Raw genomic sequence first — 18,941 nt, 5'->3', positions numbered from 1 at the left:
CTCTTTCAGATGTTTATCTTAATACGTTCTTGCACTTCAGACAAAAAGAAGTAACAGAAAAGGGCATTTGATGAATTTTTCTATTTTCTGAAAGAGGAGGAGAAGAGTATATTTCTTAACATATGTCAGAACTTAAGTCGTTATACCAGTGAACAGAACTGGTCACAGTGGGAAGGAAATGAGTGAGAAGTGATATTTCCTGGAAGTTGATCTCTGCCACAAGCCTCTTAACTGTCTCTTCAGAGATGTGGTGGTTTATTAGCAGGATCTGTTTTCAGTAGTCACCAGATCTTCAGGTTCATCTTTTCCATGGCTGAGACCATAATAGGAAACACAGCGCAGTTATATTTGTTCAGATAGTATCTTACGGTTCAGAATAGTCTCAGTCGTTTTCCTTTGGTTCCCTGTATGTAATTCTGCAGTGGCCCAGGGTATCTATCAGTGATAGACTTAACCAGTGAAGAAATAGTGACTCTGGAAGATGAAGTGAGCTGTATGAAGTGCTACATTACAGCAGGAAATATTTTTAGGTATATTACTGAATCTTGAGTTTTGGTATTTTATATAAGAATATGACTTTTTTTCACATTAAAAAAATGGAGGTGAAGTTGACAGAACCTAAAGGTAACCATTTAAAGGGAAGGTTCGCCGGCATTCGCGGTAGTTGCCGCGTTGCCGGGCCACCACCTCTGTGTGGCTCCACAGCACTCCCAGCTCTCCGGAAGGAGGCCCCACACTCACTAAGCACTTGCCCTCCTTCTTCCCCTCCCCTGGCTCTGACAGCCGTGCACCTGGGCTCTGTCTCTGGCTTGGCCTATTCTGGATCTTTCATTTTCATGGAATTACATAAAGTGCGCTCTTTTGTGGCTGGCTCCCGTCATGTAGCATAACTTTGTAGCATGTTTCAGTACTTCGGTTTTTATGGCCGAGTAGTATCCCACTGTGTGTCTGTACCGTAATCCGCTTACCCATTCATCTGTTGACGGGCCGTTTTCACCTTCCGGCTGCTGTCCGTAATGCTGCTGTGGTGCGCTTGTACTTACTTAAGTACTTACATTCAACAGTAAGATTTCTGAGCCCTACCTATGGTCTCTGGGGTTGTCTTGCTACTCAGAGAGTGCTCTGAGACCAGCAGCTGAGTGTCACCCAAGACTGGTTAGAAATGCAGGTCACAGGCCCCCTCCAGACCCACTGAATTAGGATCAGCATTCCAGCGAGCCCCAGGTGCACAGTAAAGTTTGAGAAGTAGTAATCTTGTCAGTCTTTAGTGTTTGTTTTAATTAATCAGGAAATGTAATTTTCTTAAACTTCAGTCCCTGAAAATCTTCAGTAGAACCCAGGGTTCCTGTGAACCACGTAACTACCCATGCCCGTTTGCCACTGAAAAACGTACATCAGTATAGAGTGAGTAGAACAGCTGATAAACTTCTAGGAGACAACAGTGAGTGATGTCTAGCTTTTATTCAAGTTTATAAGCAACTGATTAATTCATAGACCTATGGAAGTACTTATTCTTAAAACATAAAAATAGGAGTAATCAGACCAGAGTTCTTTGGTAGTAGCTAAATTTTTAAAATTTGGACCACTTTGGGTGGAACAAAAGACCTAGAATCCATGTACCTTCCCTATTCCATTTTGAAAATGTCCCCTCAAATTAGTATTTTAAAGTTCATAGCCAAGTAAGTCCTTATTACTATTGACTGTGTTTTTCAGATGTACGTTCTTGTGGCTTTTAATGTCGATTATAATCATATATTTTTGGGCCAATCCATGGGACAGGTAATCTTTTTTTTTTCCTTTTTTAATTAATTAATTAATTTATTTTTGGCTGCGTTCGTTGCTGTGCGCGGGCTCCCTCCAGCTGCGGTAAGCGGGGGCTACTCTTTGCTGCAGTGCGCGGCTTCCCATTGCAGTGGCCTCCCCCGTGGTGGAGCATGGGCTGTAGGCGTGTGGGCCTCAGCAGTTGTGGCTTGCGGGCTCCAGAGCGCAGGCTCAGCAGTCGTGGCACGTGGGCTCAGCCTCTTGGCAGCATGTGGGATCTTCCTGGACCAGGGCTCAAACCCGTGTCCCCTGCATTGGCAGGCGGATTCTTAACCACTGCGCCACCAGGGAAGCCCTTAGTTGCCGCAGAGCAACTAAGCCCGTGCGCCACAACTACTGAGCCTGTGCTCTAGAGCCCACGAGCCACAACTACTGAGCCCGTGTGCCACAACTACTGAAGCCCGCACACCTAGAGCTCCGCAACAAGAGAAGCCACTGCAATGAGAAGCCCACGCACCGCAACAAAGAGTAGCCCCTGGTCGCCACAACCAGAGAAAAGCCTGTGCGCAGCGACAAAGACCCAACACGGCCAAAAATAAAAAAGAAATAAATAAAATAAAATAAAATACACCTAAACTTGTGGGTGCTTTTTAATAAAGACGAGACCTTTATTTTGCCTTTTTTTATCCTCTTCATCCCTTCCTAAACTGGGGTGCTATATGTAATTTTGCAGTTGGAAGGAAGCTCAGAGATCATCTTAATTCCATGGGTCTCTTCCTAACTATGCATCTGAATCACCTGGGGAGTGTTTAAAAAATACTTGTTTGGGAGCACTAGAATCTCCCCAGAAATTCTGATTTCATTGGTTTGGGTGGGCATTTTTAAAAAGCTCCCCGAGTGATTCTAGCATCTACCATCAAAAGGTGGAGTCTGATTGCCCTCCTCTTGAGTTGGGGACCTGCCTTGGGGACTCGTTTCTAACATATAGAATGTGGTGGCCGTGACGCTGTGTGACGTGTGAGGTTAGGTTAGAAGTGGCAGTATTAACTTCCATCTGCCTCTGGATACTTGCCCCTGGAGCCCGGCTGCCACATTGTGAGGAAGCCTAGGCCCCGTATATGTGTTCCATATTCCAGTCCCAGGGGAGCTGTGACAACCAGCATCAGCTGACACCCAGCCGATGCCGGACCCTGTGCAGTTTGCAGATTCATGAGCAGAATAGATGGTGGTGGTATTTTAAGCCAGTGTTATGGGGTGGTTTGTTACACAGCAGTAGATGACCAGACAAATAATAGTAAAGAATTTTAAACATTCATTCATGTCTCACAGCTGACAACACCTTAAAAATTTTTTTGTTACCTTTCAGTCTTGGCAGTATTTTATGGCTGTGTTCATGGCATGTACATTTAATTTTATGTCTGCATTTTCTTCTGGGATCTTATAAGCCAGTTTTACAGTTTAGTAGGTAATCTTCATAAAGATGATCCAAGCTGGATGTCTGGTAGTCCGTGCAGTACACATACCTGTGCTTTTGGGGGACCTAGGTCGGCGCAGCTTGACAAATGGTTTCCCACGATCAGCTCATCTCCCCATATAAAGGAACCTTGGGGTACCTGCCAAGGGGGGATGTGTGCATGGGCGGGTCCTCCAGGTCTTTCCTCCTGGAAGACAGCTCAGTGCAGGTCCTTTTAATGCTGAGTTGCGGGAGATGGTTGTGTGCGGAGGGCAGCGTGTTACTTAAAGTACCTTAGTTGTCCTCATGTTCGTGCTTCACACTTACCCTCAGTACAGTGATGATGGGCCAGCTGTAATGAGCGGCGTCGAGCTCCACAGCGGAATGGGTCGGAAACCAGTGATGGCCGTGAGGGGGGTGAAGAGACTGAACAGGTCGCGGGGTCCGGGTGGGATAGGCGTGACTTTTTGGAGGGTTTTTTACCAGCTCTGGAACTTGACCGAAGTCCTCAGACCCTGCAATCTACGTCCTCCTCTGGGGAGTGGGAGCAGTAAGGCCTCCTTCACATGGGTCCGTGCCCCCACCCCCCGTCCCAGCATCACCGGGGGTAGCTTAAAGGCCGAACTGAAGGAGATGAGAGTGGGATTATGGTGCTAGGGAGTGGTTTTAGGTTCAGGTCTGTCTTTCATACGGAGACCTTGATGAAGAGAAATACTGGGAGCTGGTAAATTAAATGCAGCCCTTACTGACTGCCTGCGAAGTGCAGGGCGCTTGGTCAGCTTCCGCTGGGTTCTGCCTCCTGCCCCTCGAGGCAGTTATAGTTTAGAAGGAAAGACAGATGTCTGCATACAGAACTAATTCAGAATGTGACGCCAGTTAAAATACACAGGCGGAGACGAACTGTGACTGCAGGAATTGGTTAGGTAGCATTTCATGTAAGATTTGGCCTTTGAACTGGATCTTAAAAGAGAGAGAGCATTCTAGAAGTGCAGTGGGTAGAGGCGAGAAAGTGCGGTCTGCTTTAGAGGCAGCACCTAGTTCAGGAGAGAAGAGCCTTTGGGGGCCTGGAGGGGATGTTGCATGGTGAGACGGGAGTGCGCGTCCACACGGCCTGGAGGGGGGAAGGCGGGGGAGAGAGCTGTAGGTGGGAGAAGCCGCGGGTGGATGAAGGGGGTGGCCTGACACTGGCAGCCAGGGAGGACCCTTCTCAGGCGGGGAAGCTTGGGGACCATGGAAGGAGGGCCGGGCGGAGGGGAGCACATTGGGGTCAGGTGTGTGAGGCTGCCTCTCGCTCTCAGGCCGGGTGTGAGGATGGGGGGACTTGCACACGGTCATGCCCAGCAGGTGATTGGAAACGTGAGGCTGACGCCGCTGTGCAGTCAGGATTGTTGATTTGACAGTAGCTACTGAGAGATTCCCGCGGAGCAGGGAGAGGGGATGTCGTCGCTGGCTGGGCGGTGGCCGGTGATGGGTGCTGGGGTCTGGTTCTTTGGGTGTCTCTAGTGCGGTCGTGCGAAGTGCGGTGGAGGCTGGCTGAGAAGAGGGGCGGGTCTCCGCTGAGATTAGTGCTGCAGAGACTGTCAGGCCTTCCGGTGCACTCAGTTCCTAACCTGCAGTGCTCAACAGCGTGCAGTAAAGATGCACTGTGGTGCCGCCCACACCTCTCGGGGCCGGGCCTGCGTTCACCTGCGAGGGCTGTGTTGGGTTTACTGTTAGCTCGAGTGCAGCATTGTCCTTGCCCCTAACAGTCTCTGTCTGGGAGGTGCTGAAAAGGGAATAATTAAGTAATCTGGTCCTGAACATCCCGGATCAAGGGAACGGAGGGGGTTGTGGGGAAATGACCTCTGAACCCGGAGCTCTCGCTTTTATTCTGGGCGTCTGGACGCAGTGCTTCTTGAAGTGAAGCTGGAGAAGCGTAGCTCTCCATCGCCCTCCCGGGAGTCACCGCAGCAAGGCGAAGGAGCCCGTCGCGAGCGCTGGCCCCTGGCGGCCCCACCCGGCGCTCTTCCCCTGCTCTGCTGACCTTGGACGGTTCTCTCCTCAGCGCAGAGACATTTTGAGGTGTGCCTGAAGTTCGGAAAAGTAAAGCTCGAGTACAAAGCGGGAGGGCAGGAGGATATTTGTGACAGAGCTAGGGGACTAGACTCTCATGCAACCAGCACCTTTCCAGTTAAAACAGAAGCCACAGCCTTCCCGCACATTCCGTCGTGAGGCGTCCTCACAGACGTTGAGTCCTAGTGATCCAGCGGCCTGAAGGCAGGTGCTACCTGCCGCTTAGAAGCGGATCCAAGTATCAGAACTGTCAGTGCAGAACCAAGCTTCTCTGGCTCTGTGCTTTGCAGCTCCAGTGCAGAGTCCTGGCCAGAATGGACAACCCTCAGCTCTGGTGTGCCGGGCTTGTTGTAAGCTCTCTCGCCCCTTAGCCACCTCTTCCCTCGATGACATTCCCAGATGGAATTCATCTTCCTCCGTTGTAGGAGCTAGGTTTACATTTTCTTCTAGAAGGAAATCACCTGTGCCAGAAGCCATCAAGGGTTAACTGCCTGAAGTGGGCTGTGTGAGTTTTCCTGCCCTAGACTCTAACTGGGTGACTCTGTAAACTCTGTTTTCTCTAGACAGTGGTGTTTGAAGAAACTTCCAGATGAGGTCAGACGGCTGATTAAGCTCGTGTCCTGCTCCTGGCTCTGATGCCTTGCTAACACTTCAGGCTCTGCCAGCAGAGTCTCACCAGAGGCTTTGTGCCGTGTGGATTCTGCTGCGTCATGGAATGATGGGGTTCTTTTCTACCTTGCAGAACTGTGGAAACAGAAGTGTGAAAACACACCTTTTAAAATGTCCGTTCTGTTTCCTTGACTCACTGCGGTCATAACTTTCTGTTCTGCGGTACCACGTAGCGGGAGGGTGGACAGGAGCCCGTGTGTCTGCCTCTCAGCATTGGAGAGCAGGAGGGACCCAGCCTCTGGCTCTCTTCAGGCAGCTAAAAGGATTTTAATGAAGGAAGGGAGGATCTAGGAAGAGCCTCACTTTCCTGGAGCCCATATTATTTCAGTGATACTGAGGACAATTCGGGGGGTTTGCCGTTTCCCGAGTTCTGTCACATATGGTCTCATTGGATCCTCGTGAAGTAGGAGGTTGAAGGACCATCATCCTGTTCTGTGGATAGAAAAGACTAGCACCCAGAGTGTTGGAATGAGTTGCTTAAGGGACACAGCATAACTGTCAAACTTGGGATTTGAGCCTAGTTTTGTTTTTGTTTTTTTATCTCCAAATAGTGTTTTTTAATACCTTTTTTTCTTTTAAATTTTATTTTATTTTAAACACTAAGCTATTCTCAGGCTTTCTGTGTCAAGTTTGTGGGGTCTCCTGTTAAAGGTTACCCAGAGGGTGAATGGGCAGTCCAGACATATATATTATTTAAATCCTTTATCGACTCGAAAACTAAAATTGTTGCTTTCTTGGAATAATTTGGAAGGCAGGCAGCACCGGGTGGCGGGCAGTAGCTTAAAGGGTGCTTGGTTTTGCTGTTGGTGAAGCGCTGCTGTTTGGCAGAAACGAAGGAACCCATGAGGTCTGTGGACTGTCGGACCCGGGAGGCCGTGAGAATCGAGGCCCGAGCAGCTCACCCCAGCTCCTAGTTCCCTGCTCGTGACTGCCGGGGACGTGGCTTTCGGTCCAGGTTATCTGGGACGGGTGTCCTCTAGGAGGAGAGGGCTCCAAGTTTCCTTCCAGAGCCAGTGCTCTCTCGGCCGCAGTCTGCTCTCGGGGCACCGGGCTGGAGTCTGTCACGGAACGGAAGTGGAGGTGCCCCCGAGCGAGGAAGGGACTCATCGCGGTGTGTGGCTGTTCCCTCCGCAGTGGGCGACCTTGAGGATGGAGCGAGGCGCCAAGGAGAAGAACCACCAGCTCTACAAGCCCTACACGAACGGTAAGACGGGGTGTCCGTCCCCCTGCGCAGCGGCCCCCTGGAGCTGCGTTCCCGCGCGCTTTCGCCCCGCTCCCACTCGTCACTGGTGAGCACCCTGAGCGTTCCCAGCGTGCTTTCTCCCAGTGGGCCGCTTGACCGGGCTGTTCTCTTGCAGGAATCATTGCAAAAGATCCCACGTCACTAGAAGAAGAGATCAAAGAAATTCGCCGGAGTGGTAGCAGTAAGGCTCTGGACAACACTCGCGAGTTTGAGCTCTCTGACATTTTCTACTTCTGCCGGAAAGGGATGGAGACCATCATGGACGACGAGGTGACAAAGAGGTTCTCGGCAGAGGAGTTGGAGTCCTGGAACTTGCTGAGCAGGACCAATTATAACTTCCAGTACATCAGCCTTCGGCTCACCGTGCTCTGGGGCTTAGGAGTGCTGATTCGGTACTGCTTCCTCCTGCCCCTCAGGTGAGGCAGGGCCTAGCCCGTTGCCTGATCTGCCTGCCCGTGCCCCCGGCCCCTCCGCTTTGCTCTCCCACTTTAGAGAGGAGGACAGTACCGTTCTCTCACCGGCTAGGCCATCTGGCTCTCGGAAGGCTGCACCGGGGCTTGTCCTTTAAGGGCCCTCGGATTGTCTGCGTATCAGACGTAGCTGGGTTTCTCAAAGACAAATTGCTTGTCTGGACTGACTAAACACAGGGACGGGGAACACGATGTTCTTCCTGGCCGCCCCTCCCCGGGCCTGGCTGATTCTGTTCCTGCAGCTTCCTCTCCAGGACAGAGGCAGTATTGATCTCCCAGTGTTTCTGTACCACATGCTATTCTGAGTATGTCTTGTCGGCTGCTGGTACCTTCGGGCCCTATTTCCTATTGCTTCACAGCGAAGCTGGGCCAAAGGGAAGGGTAAGACCACAGGGCAGCAGGTGCGTGAGGGCAGCGCAGCCATCAGTAGGCCGTCCCGTCGTTCTGGCTGCTGCCAGTGCCTGCGGAGAGGGTGTCGGCTGAATGCCAAACCCGTGGTGTCCTGCCACCCTGGAAGCGGAACGCCCTCTGCTTCTGATAGGCCTGCCCGCGTTTCTAGGGACCCGGACTCCTGTCGGGGTCCAGGTGATCAGATCTTGCGGGGGGGTTTCGTGACGCCCAGTTCCATTTTCACACGTCCAGTTCTGTACTCGGGGCACAGATTTGTCTGCTGTGTTGTAACTTGTCTTCTCGTTACAGGATAGCTCTTGCTTTCACGGGGATTAGCCTCCTGGTGGTGGGCACAACGGTGGTGGGATACCTGCCAAACGGGAGGTGAGCAGAGCGCGGGCATCCGAGTCTACAGGTACTGGGGGACGGCTCCCATCTTGAAGGCCAGGCCACTTCTTTGGGCGTAGCCCAAACCACAGACTCTTAGAGGGAGAAAGTAACCCAACGACAGCAATGACATAGGCAGGAAAGTTTTCTTCCAGCTGATCATGATCTGTGACTGTTCTCTTTGCCCTCCAGCCCTCACACTCTTCCCATTTTAAAGACAAAAGGGAGAAACCACAAGCCCGTAGTGTCCAGGACTAGCAGGTTTTATAGCATGTTGTTGAGTTTTGAGCATTCTGCTGTGTTGATGAATTGGTAAGAGGATAAGCCGTGTAGGTAGGGCCTTTTTGTTTGTTTGCTTTTTTTTTTTTTTAATAAGAGAAATGGGCTTATTCTGGGAAGTTATGGGGCTGGCAAACCTCTCTTTTCCCCGGGCTGGTGGGGAGGTTTGACTCTCTGGCCTTTGCCTTGCCTCTGGGTGTTGACCAGCAAGAAGGAAAGGAGTCTAGGAGACTCAGGTGAGCTGGAAATTTTAGGGCTGTGAATTCTAAGCCCATTACCTTGTGTGAATTTGAGTAGCCCTCATCATTTCCTTCTTTCTTTCTTTGCCTGTAGACAGAAATATGCTAATACAGAGTTTTACCATAGACACTAATATTTGTAAAAATACTCCTCAGTCATAAAGGCCATAGGCAGTGATGGTTAGATGGTTGGACTCAGCACCTTTTCCTGTCTTCCTATATGTATGAAAAATAAAAACAGAAATCTCTGTCCTGTTGTCGCAGGTTTAAGGAGTTCCTGAGTAAGCACGTTCACCTAATGTGCTATCGCATCTGCGTACGAGCCCTGACGGCCATCATTACCTACCACGACAGGTGAGGGGGCTCGGGGTGGGACAGAGGGGTGCGCTGGCGTAACACGGGGGGCTGGCAGCCGGCCCGTGGGCCCTCAGAGCGTCGTTAGAGCCGAGGAAGCTGCTGAGGCCAGGCGGGAGTTCCAGATGAATTGTTGCACACTGATTTTTGTTGCTTTGCCTACAATTTAAACGCAGGAAGAACCGGCCTAGAAACGGCGGCATCTGCGTGGCCAATCATACGTCTCCCATTGACGTCATCATTTTGGCCAGTGATGGCTATTACGCCATGGTAAGGCCTCTCTCTGTTGCTCCTTTAGGCTGGTCGGGGCTGGGAGCTCTTTCTTAAGGGTGTGAACAGGTAAGCACGTTTTTATACACGGGCCTGACCTAGGTTGTTGCCTTTGTTTCTGTGGCCTTGGGGACTCCTTGGGACCTGGATGTTGTGAGCAGAGTGAGCACCGTGGGGAGGGGTGAAGGTGGGGAGGGAGGATTTGAAGGCACTGGGCTCGGGGGCTTTGGATAATCCGCCCAGGGAGGGCGTTGGACACAGGTGTGCTCTGCTTCACGGTTCGTTTTAGGGTTTTCAGCTGTGTTTTTATCAATAGTTACACATCTCTGGTATCACTGATTAGAAGGAGAATTTAAATTCAGAGAGTCTGATGGTGGTTTCTGAACAGTGAGAGCCTGTGGTTACTGATAAAGCGTTACGGGGTGAGAGGTTGGGGTCTGTGTCTCAGGGGACCTGGGGGCTTGCGTGAGGACGGCTTCGCTGCCCTTGCTCCTTTGTCTGAGAGCAGGTGGGGCAGGTGCACGGCGGCCTCATGGGCGTCATCCAGAGAGCCATGGTGAAGGCCTGCCCCCACGTCTGGTTCGAGCGCTCGGAAGTGAAGGATCGCCACCTGGTGGCTAAAAGGTAAACAAGTGACACACAGTCTGCGCTTAGGGGAAGCTGTGCGTCTACAGCCTTCTCCACTGAGCCCCAGCCGCTTTCATAGTAGTGTTTTTCTGAAACAGGGAGTATAAAAAGTATCAAAACCCTAGTGTTATTACTAACCCAAGGTAGTAATGTTTGTAACCTTTTTTATTCCTTGTACCCATTGTAATGAACACTGTATGAACTTTTAATGTGATTTGATTTTTTTTAAAATATTTATTTGGTTGTGCTGGGTCTTAGTTGCGGCTTGCCGGCTCCTTAGTTGCAGCACGAGGGCTCCTTCGTTGCGGCAGGCGGGCTCCTTAGTTGCGGCTTGCCAGCTCCTTAGTTGAGGCATGCAAACTCTTAGTTGCGGCATGCATGTGGGATCTAGGGAAATCTCAAAATGAATTCATTGTCACAAATGAAGAGACACTGAAGGCAACAGAACAGAGTGCAGCTCTGTTTTCAAGGTAAAAAAAAAAAGTAAACATGGTGCAAGTGATGGCGAGAGCTTTGCCGTAAATTGAGAGGAAGCAAGCATGGCTGTAGGAAGTCGGGGGTGCGCGTTTCTCGAGGCTGCTCTTTGCCGGACTCTGTGGAGGGTGAGCCCTTTAGACAGTCCTAGGTCTGAGCCATGGTCCCTGTGCACAGACTCACGTACTTCATTGAACAGCTGTGCACATTAAGTAGTAATCATCCGGTGTTCCCTGTCCTTGGGAGTTTTGTCTGTTAGCCCATGGGTTTATAAAAGAGAGGGTCGTGTTTGTTAACCTGCTTTTATACCACGTCCAGCGTCACGTCTAGGCAGGGTATCGATAGACGCCTTTGGGTGATGATGGACGTGAGGCTGTCTGACCCTTCGCTTTATTTTCCTCTTGTAAAGGCTGACCGAGCACGTGCAGGATAAAAGCAAGCTGCCCATCCTCATCTTCCCGGAGGGTAAGCTTCTGTGTGGGGAGGCCGTGCAGGAGGGTGAGTCCAGCGTTGTGTTGGAGCCCGGGCCCTCACCCTTGTTGGGGGGACCTGTCTTCACTGAGCAATGTGGGGGCCCTTTAGATTGGTCGTGGGACTGAAAACTCAGGGGATTCAGAATATGGACTGAGAGTGCCGCCGTGTGGCGTTCCCCGTCGCGGGAGCCCCTTCTCTAGTGTTGCTGACAGGCTCCTTGAGCTTCCTGCAGGGTCCTCCCTGGACCCTCCCGAGTCGGCCAGGGCCTCTGGCCTCTCATCTGGGCTGCCGTGGGAACCAGGGAAGACGGTCCTATAAGAAGAGAAGAGGAAGCAGCGCAGTAGTCTGTTCATCTGTTTTCAGTGTGCGTTCAGGAGCTGGGGAGATGACAGGTTTATCCTCATTGAAGAGCCATTAGAATGATTTTTATTATTATATTTAATCGTTAAACTCCTAATCTCTGGGGTAAAGGACGGAAGGAAATAGCATTTTACTCTCTCCTGCGTTTTAGGAACCTGCATCAACAATACATCTGTGATGATGTTCAAAAAGGGAAGTTTCGAAATTGGAGCCACAGTTTACCCTGTTGCGATCAAGGTACGAGCCCTCTGAGGCCAGGTGATCACCGCCACCGCTGTGACGCACAGCGGGGAGCTGGGCCCCCTCTGCATGGAGCAGCCCACACTGCGGAGCCCTGAGCTTGGCGCATCTCCCCCACTGGTTCCTCTTTCCTCCTAAGCCCCGCCGATGTGGAAGGCAGTCCACCTGAGGGGCTTCCTGCGGGCACGGGGCTGCCCAGCTGGGTCTGTGCCTTTGGTCAGTTAGAGGTAAGGGTGGGTAGGTGCAGATGTGTCCTTGCTGCTGGAGGAAGAGACAGCCCTGCTGCTGTGGCTCCCGTGGTTCGCGTGGCATATGACAGACCGAAGGCCTCTCGTGAAAGTAAAGGGGCCTTAAACAAACCTGTTAGTCTGCCCCACCTTTTAAGAACTTGAACCTCTGAGAGTCCAAACTTGCTTAGGAAGATGGGACGCACTCAGCCAGTTTCCCCTTTTCCTCCTCCTCTCTCTCCCCCCTCGTATCCATCTGATTTTATAAATAGATACACATAATTATTTCTAAAAGAATGCTGTTACACTACTTCCTCAAAAAAAACACAGCCTTTGTCACTATGTTTAGAGTATTTAGGTTGACGTCTCAGATCGGGGTAAGAGTGAGTCAGAGTTGCTGTTAGAATTTAGTCTCCATACTTTTGCGAGCGTCTTTTGTCTGCAAAGGCTTCTGAAGAAATATTCCTCATTGTCACCTGGCAGCACAACTGGGGCATTTGGGGGAGGAGGTGTTCTTCTTGGTTAAGCGAACACTTTCCAGCCACGCTGCTTTCCCAGGTAGGCCGAGCACCAGGGCAGGGATGGTGAATGAAGGGTGGCTGCACAGTTACAGGTCCCTGGACCAGGGCTGCCCACGGGATTCGTTGAGGGTGCTGGGTCTGGAGCAGCAGAAAACGTTCTGTTCGTATTGTGTGCCGTGGGTGTGGGAACGGGGAGAGATGTTTGCATTGCGTGCGTGCGTCCCACAGTTTAATGTCCTGGGAGCCCAGTGCCTCACCCCACGTGTTTATTAAAAACCGGTTGCTGCACAGAAGCCCTTCCTGCTCACTCCAGAGCATCGGTTCTGTGCAGCTGCGTCAGCATCACCTGGGGGGGCTGTGAAAAGGCAGATCGTTGGGCCCCACGCCTGGAGTTTCTGAACTTGCGTTTCTGACCCGTCCCTGGGCGCTGCTGACACTGCTGGTCGGGGACCACACTGAGAGCCTGCTTGCTCTTCGCCACTTTTGGAACATGGACCCTTGGACAGTCGTGCCAGCTCCAGAACACGGCGTATAAATTTTCCTTCCACCCACAGGTTTATTAAAGCTCACATGTGATTAAGAACTTCTGCCTCCCAGATACTTTTCTAGTTTTTGTGAAGACGTCATTGGTAACCAAACTTGCATGACCTTAGCGGTTTTAAAGCTCTTGTTACATTTCCACCAAAATTAAGCCATTGTCTGACTTTGAGGAATGTATTGCTGTTTTGAACTTTTGCCTTGTTTTTCTCTCTACGGTGTCTGCCCAGCATGGAATAGGGAATCAGCCCTCAGCTAAGGTTTCTCTCCAGTCATGCCGTGTAAACTGTAACAGCACCTTCTTCCAGTCACGCACACTAGCTCCTGTTTAAGACTCGTTCTTCTCCCACGTTTCCTCGTGGTGTTACAACATGAACCCTTTAAGCCTTCTGTAGTTACATCCGGATTTTTTAGTTTCTATGATTAAGTCTAAATGTCTTCATTTCTGTAGTCAGGTGTGCAATTAGGCAAAATGCTCTAATTTTTATTCTGAGAATCATAAAATTTCGGCTTGAAAGGCCTGAAAAAAAATCATATAGTTGTAACCCAGCCCCCTCGCCCCCAAGTGTGAGAACCTGCACTCGGCATCTTGGCCCGTGTCCCTTCCCAGGGTCTCCGGGGAGGGGCGTCCTCCACACTGGTGGCAGCTGGGTCCTGTGAGGCCGCTCGTGAAACTGCATCTCCTTTGGTTTTTTCACTCGGGTCCTGGGTCTTTGCTTCACAGTCACACACTCCATGTGACGGCTTGTCTCTGAGCCCTTCAGACGTGCAGTGGCAGTTCAGCCCTAACCCTTTTCAGGCTTTCTCCTCAGGAACCGGTTCCTCTTGCTGCCTCTTGTGTAACTTCCTGCGGCAGCTCTCCCTCCCGACTCGCCTGCACTAGCTCTTCTCTTTGGGGAGAATGAGGGTCGCAGCTGCGGCCACATGGCTCACAAAATGCCCCTGAGGCACAGCCCTCGCCTCCCTCGGAGCGGCTGGCAGGTGGCAGTATCTGACGCCCGCCCGCCCGCTGTGGCCGCTGCGACTTCCTCGGGGCAGCGCGGCCTCCTCACACAGACAGGCAGCTCCGTTAGAAGCGCTGTGACACAAGCAGAGCTTTCGAGTTGTTTTCTCCTTGGTCTGGGCACCAGAAGCGATCTTTGAAAGCTGGCGGTTGTGTAAGAAAGTCTCTCTCTGTGGAGGTACGTGTCGGTCTTTGTGAGTGTGTGACGTGACAGGAGGGGTTGATGGAGCCGGTGGGGCGAAACATTGGGGGTTGTTGACTCAGGGCGTGGATCCCTGGAGGATGTGCTCCTCTTTTGTGTGCGGATGCGCCTGAGGACTTGAGGAATAGATAGTAGACACCTGTGAGTGAGACAGGCCCCCTGGATCAAAGAGGGAGGACCTTGGAGGAAGGCTGCTGGTCCCCCTGAGTGATCTGCGCTCGGGGGTGGATGTGCTAGGTGTCACACCTGCGCAGGTGTGGGGCTCCTGCGGAAGCGTCCACGTAGGGGGCTGGGAGCAGCGTCCTAGTACCGGTCCTGCCCCGGGCATGGCAGGGAGCGTTCAGCAGAGCTGCCGTTGACGCTCACACAGGTTGGAACTCCTGACTTCTCACTGTCCGGCGTTCCCTTGTCTTGCAGTACGACCCCCAGTTCGGTGATGCTTTCTGGAACAGCAGCAAGTACGGGATGGTGACGTACCTGCTGAGGATGATGACCAGCTGGGCCATCGTCTGCAGCGTGTGGTACCTGCCTCCCATGACGAGAGAGGCCGAGGAAGATGCCGTCCAGTTCGCAAACAGGGTGAAGTCCGCCATTGCCAGGCAGGGAGGCCTTGTGGACCTGCTGTGGTGAGTCAGAGCCGGATCTTAGCAGCCGAGTCCAGGAGGATGGGAATTTCTGAAGCAGGTGCTGGGTGGTTGACTCCATTTACGAAGGATCCTCCTCTCCCTGGTGTGAAGAACGAGCCCACCAGTCCTGGAGAGTCAGCAGTTTGACTCACTCTCAGAAGCCCGGGATGTTTGGACGCAGCGGTGTGTTTGGCGCCCCTTCCTGGGGACACAGTCCACCTGAGCACCGGGACAGCCCTGTCTCTGCGGGCAGGGACTCCGTGCCAACCTGGAAACCTCAGAGGAGCATTGGGCTCTCTCATCTCGTGTATTTGGCAAATTGCACCATCCTTAGAAAGGCCAGTTTTGTTTTTTTGTAGCTTGTTACCTACTAGAGCCGGAGTTAGCAAACTTTTTCTGAAAAGAGTCAGTACGTATTTTAGACTCTGGGTCACATGGTCTCTGGTGCAACTGCCTGACTGCCATTGTAGCAGGAAAGCAGCCAGAGACAGTCCAGGAGCGGGTCCGTGTGCCAGTGAAACTCCACTTACAGACGTAGGCGTCGGGTGGATTCAGCCCGTGGGCCATGGCTTGCAGACCCTTACGCTAGGGTATGAGGTAGTTATACTCCAGCTAACAGGAGGTTGATGTGGTTGAACACTGGGTCAGGGGGACTGATCCCCGCTCCTGGGACCCTTAGGTTTAAGTGCAGGGGTCAGCTCTGGAGTGCATTTGACTGACTGGGCGTTTAAACTGACCTGTAACCTTTTTTTATAAAATTAATTTTGTTATTGGAGTATAGTAGATTTACACTTGTGTTAGTTTCTGCTGTACAGCGAAGTGAATCAGCCATACATATGCGTATAGCCACCCTCTTCCAGACGCCACTCCCACATAGGTCACCACAGAGCACAGAATAGAGTTCCCTGTGCTATACGGTGGGCTCTTCATAGTACTTATCTTTTCTATATCATAGTGTGTATGTGTTAATCCCAATCTCCCAGTTTATTCCTCCCTCCCCTTTCCCCCTTGGTAACTGTTAAGTTTTCTACATCCGTGACTCAATTTCTGTGGAAATACGTTCATTTGTCTCATTTTGTTTAGATTTCACATATAAGCGCTACCACGATTTTGTCTTTCTCTCTCTGACTAATTCACTCAGTATGGCAGTCTCTAGGTCTGCTTGGCCCTTTTTAAAAATGCTGACGTTTATTGGGCATCTGCTGCGCGCCAGACACAGTGCTGCTGCCGCTGGTCTGATCATCTCACCTCACCCTCAGTAACTCCATGAGTAGGAAAATCATTACTGCCATTTTTCAGATGAGAAACTGAAACTCGGAGAGGTTAAGTAACTGTCTTTCAAAGCTACAGAATAAGCCCTGGAGTCGCATGTTGAGCTCAGGTCTGACCGGCTTGAATGTTTAGCCACTGCCCCACGTTCCCTGTCGCTGAAGCCCAACGAAGACAAGGGTGGCCGCTTTCCAAAGGAGGCCTTTGCTGGGGATTTTAAAGGATGTGGCAGGTGTCAGGGCTCCCAGGGTAAGGCGGGTCCGGTGGTGAGGGCTTCACCAGAGACTTTTCCTACCAGCCCGCCTCCACACTCAAAGTGTGAGAGAAAGACTGCGGTGGGCTTGGGTTTGCATCAGTCACTGAAGATGATGATGATTCTAGGGTGCAGGCAAGGCGTTGGGGTGTCTGTCAGGTGGGGGGAGACTTTGAAGAAGCGAATCCACGTTTAGAGGATTTCTTTGGGGCTATTGGAGGAGGTGGGTGGTTAGCCCCAAACTCTGCGTTACTTCCATTCCCTTACGGGACCATCCCTTGAGCGCGAAGAAGTAAGAACTTGTATTTTCCATTGTGTTCATTTGCGTGAATTTGGAGAATCCCGGCGTCTGAATTGTACAGATTTTATTTTACAGATCAGTTTTACAGATTCATTATAAGTCCTGGTATTTCTTAAAGCTTGGCTCACCTTCCATAAAGCCAGGGCCTCCTTTGCTTTCTGTAAGGTGAGGATGAATGTTTGAGCAGAAAGAACTTTTAACTCCTTGGCAGGTGTGAGCAATTAGAAAGTACCCTGGATAAGAGGAGTGAGCTCTGACCCCAGGGCAGGGGTGAGAGTTGTAAGGCGGAGAGGGTGGGTCCCACAGGCCCAGGGCCGGTTTCCGAGGCCACTGTGACGAGGGAGCCGCTGCGACTCTGGCGGGCTTCTCCGGGCGGGAGCGGCACGGGCGGCCGGTGGGAGCGCACCTGGCCGGGGCGCAGGGCAGCCGCGGGGCTTCTCCGGGTGGGAGCGGCACGGGCGGCCAGTGGGGGCACACCTGGTCGGGGCGCAGGGCGGCCGCGAGGCTTCTCTGCTCTTGCATCCAGCCCTCCTCTTTCTCTCGTCAGGGACGGTGGTCTGAAGCGGGAGAAGGTGAAGGACACGTTCAAGGAGGAACAGCAGAAGCTGTACAGCAAGATGATCGCTGGCAACCACGAGGACCGGAGCCGGTCCTGAGCCCGCGCTGCCGCCCGGCCACCTCCGCCCGGGACGCAGGCGCCATGGGCCGCGGTGCGCACAGGACTCTTCGGGCTTCTTCGAGCCGCCCGGGCCGCTCCCAGGATGAGCTGCCTTCTTGTTCCTTCTCCGCCGAGTCGGCGGGAGGAGTGCCATTAAAGTCCCTTCCCCACCGTGCCCGTGTGGCCTGAATGCTGGGCGAGAGCCTGCCATCCCCACTCGGGACCCGGGGTGCGGTCTGTCCCCAAGACCCGCCTGTGGGCGGGGACCTCACCAGGCCAGGCCCGCCCCGAGGAAGGCGCAGCCTCGGGGGCCCCGCAGACTCGAGAAGAGAACATGTGGTCTGCAGGGGCCCTCGGCAGACTGACGGTCCCCGGCCTGGGCCGCTGGCCACGGGGCCGGGTGGGCATGGGGACCGGTCCTCCCACTCCGGCCGCACTCTGCCAGCTCGGCCTCAGCTGCCCCGCTGTCCCCTGGGCTGGGGGTGTGGCGACACCTACCTCACCGGGTTGCTGTGGCAGCTCACGCGCTACCACGAGGGGAGGCCGGTCAGCTCAGCGTTGCGGCTCCAGGGCCGGGGTGGGGCGGGACGAGGGGAGCTGGAGCTGCCCACGGGGCTCCGGGTTTGTTTCTGTGAGTAAATAAAATTGTCTTCGATGGTGACTGAATTGCGGGGTCTCTTCCTTCACGCGCACGCCCCTGGCTGTGGGCCCGAGCAGCATGCTTCCCAGCAGCAGGCTGGTTCTCTGACTTGAGCCGTCGCGGAGACTTGGCTTCTGGAACAGGGACTAACGCAGGTGGGAAGAAGGTAAAGCCCTCGTGTTAGGTGTTTGCGTAGCTCTGGGTGATTTGGGATTCCCCACATATGGGTGCCGTGGGATTGGAGGTGTGTGACGGCGGGTGGAGGGCGTGCAAGGCGGTCTGGAGGTGAGGGCGGGGGAAGCGACGAGAAAATCCCCGGACAGGGCAGCAGCGGGGGCTCTGGGGGTTGGGTGCCCTGTGGGCTTCACGCAGCAGAGGGAAGCCACTGGCCGCCTGCGCCAGCCTGTGGTCACCTGGAGGCAGGTCCGAAGCCAGGCCCCTTCCCCCTTATGGCTTCAAGGCTCGCCTGAGTTCACATCCCTCAGGGGAGAGCTGCCTCTCCCCCAACTTCTCTGTCTGTCCGTCCGTCCCTCCCCGCTCCCTGCTCTGGCAGAGCAGCCACCACACCCTTCAGGGTTTTGCCGCGGCCGCGGGGAGGGTCAGCTGTCCGAGCCGCCCTCCAGCCTCGACGTGGGGAGGTGGTGGCAGTGAGCCTGGCTCCAGGGGCTTCTGACCTCAGTCTGAGTCTCCACCCAGCTGCCGGCTGCTCCTGTCCCCTGGATAGCCTCTCATTTCCTCCTACCCGCCCCTGCCAACGGGCAGGAAACTCTGTTTCTCTTTCTATTCCATTTCTCTCAAACTAAAACACTGTTAGGACAGTAAGAACAGCCTCTTATGAACTGTTTTACAAAATGTGCAAGAATAAACAGTGATTTTTAGTCTTTTGTAGGCAATACTGTTCAGTGTTTAAAAGCTGTCTGGGGACTTCCCTGGTGACACGGTGATTAAGAATCCGCCTGCCA

General features: G+C 52.8%; 1 protein-coding gene across 3 annotated transcripts in view; it reads left to right on the top strand.

Moving 5' to 3' along the window:
• Positions 1-18,253, top strand: part of GPAT4 (glycerol-3-phosphate acyltransferase 4) — a 31,693-nt gene extending 13,440 nt beyond the window's left edge. For 2 of the 3 annotated variants that reach the window (XM_079909022.1, XM_079909024.1), the window contains 10 exons: positions 7,070-7,139; positions 7,294-7,594; positions 8,348-8,422; positions 9,208-9,297; positions 9,474-9,567; positions 10,076-10,191; positions 11,078-11,133; positions 11,654-11,739; positions 14,650-14,858; positions 17,229-18,253. In XM_079909022.1, the coding sequence (XP_079765148.1) occupies positions 7,070-7,139; positions 7,294-7,594; positions 8,348-8,422; positions 9,208-9,297; positions 9,474-9,567; positions 10,076-10,191; positions 11,078-11,133; positions 11,654-11,739; positions 14,650-14,858; positions 17,229-17,337 (1,206 nt within the window). In that variant the 3' untranslated portion in view covers positions 17,338-18,253. The remainder of the gene's footprint in view (positions 1-7,069; positions 7,140-7,293; positions 7,595-8,347; positions 8,423-9,207; positions 9,298-9,473; positions 9,568-10,075; positions 10,192-11,077; positions 11,134-11,653; positions 11,740-14,649; positions 14,859-17,228) is intronic. The other variant, XM_079909023.1, reaches the window with a different exon arrangement.
• Positions 18,254-18,941: the final 688 nt, after the last annotated feature.

Source organism: Stenella coeruleoalba, assembly GCF_951394435.1.
Source record: "Stenella coeruleoalba genome assembly, chromosome: 21".
NCBI classification, from domain to species: domain Eukaryota; kingdom Metazoa; phylum Chordata; class Mammalia; order Artiodactyla; family Delphinidae; genus Stenella; species Stenella coeruleoalba.
The sequence above is the reverse complement of the archived record's forward strand: the minus strand, read 5'-3'. Positions and strand labels throughout refer to the sequence as shown.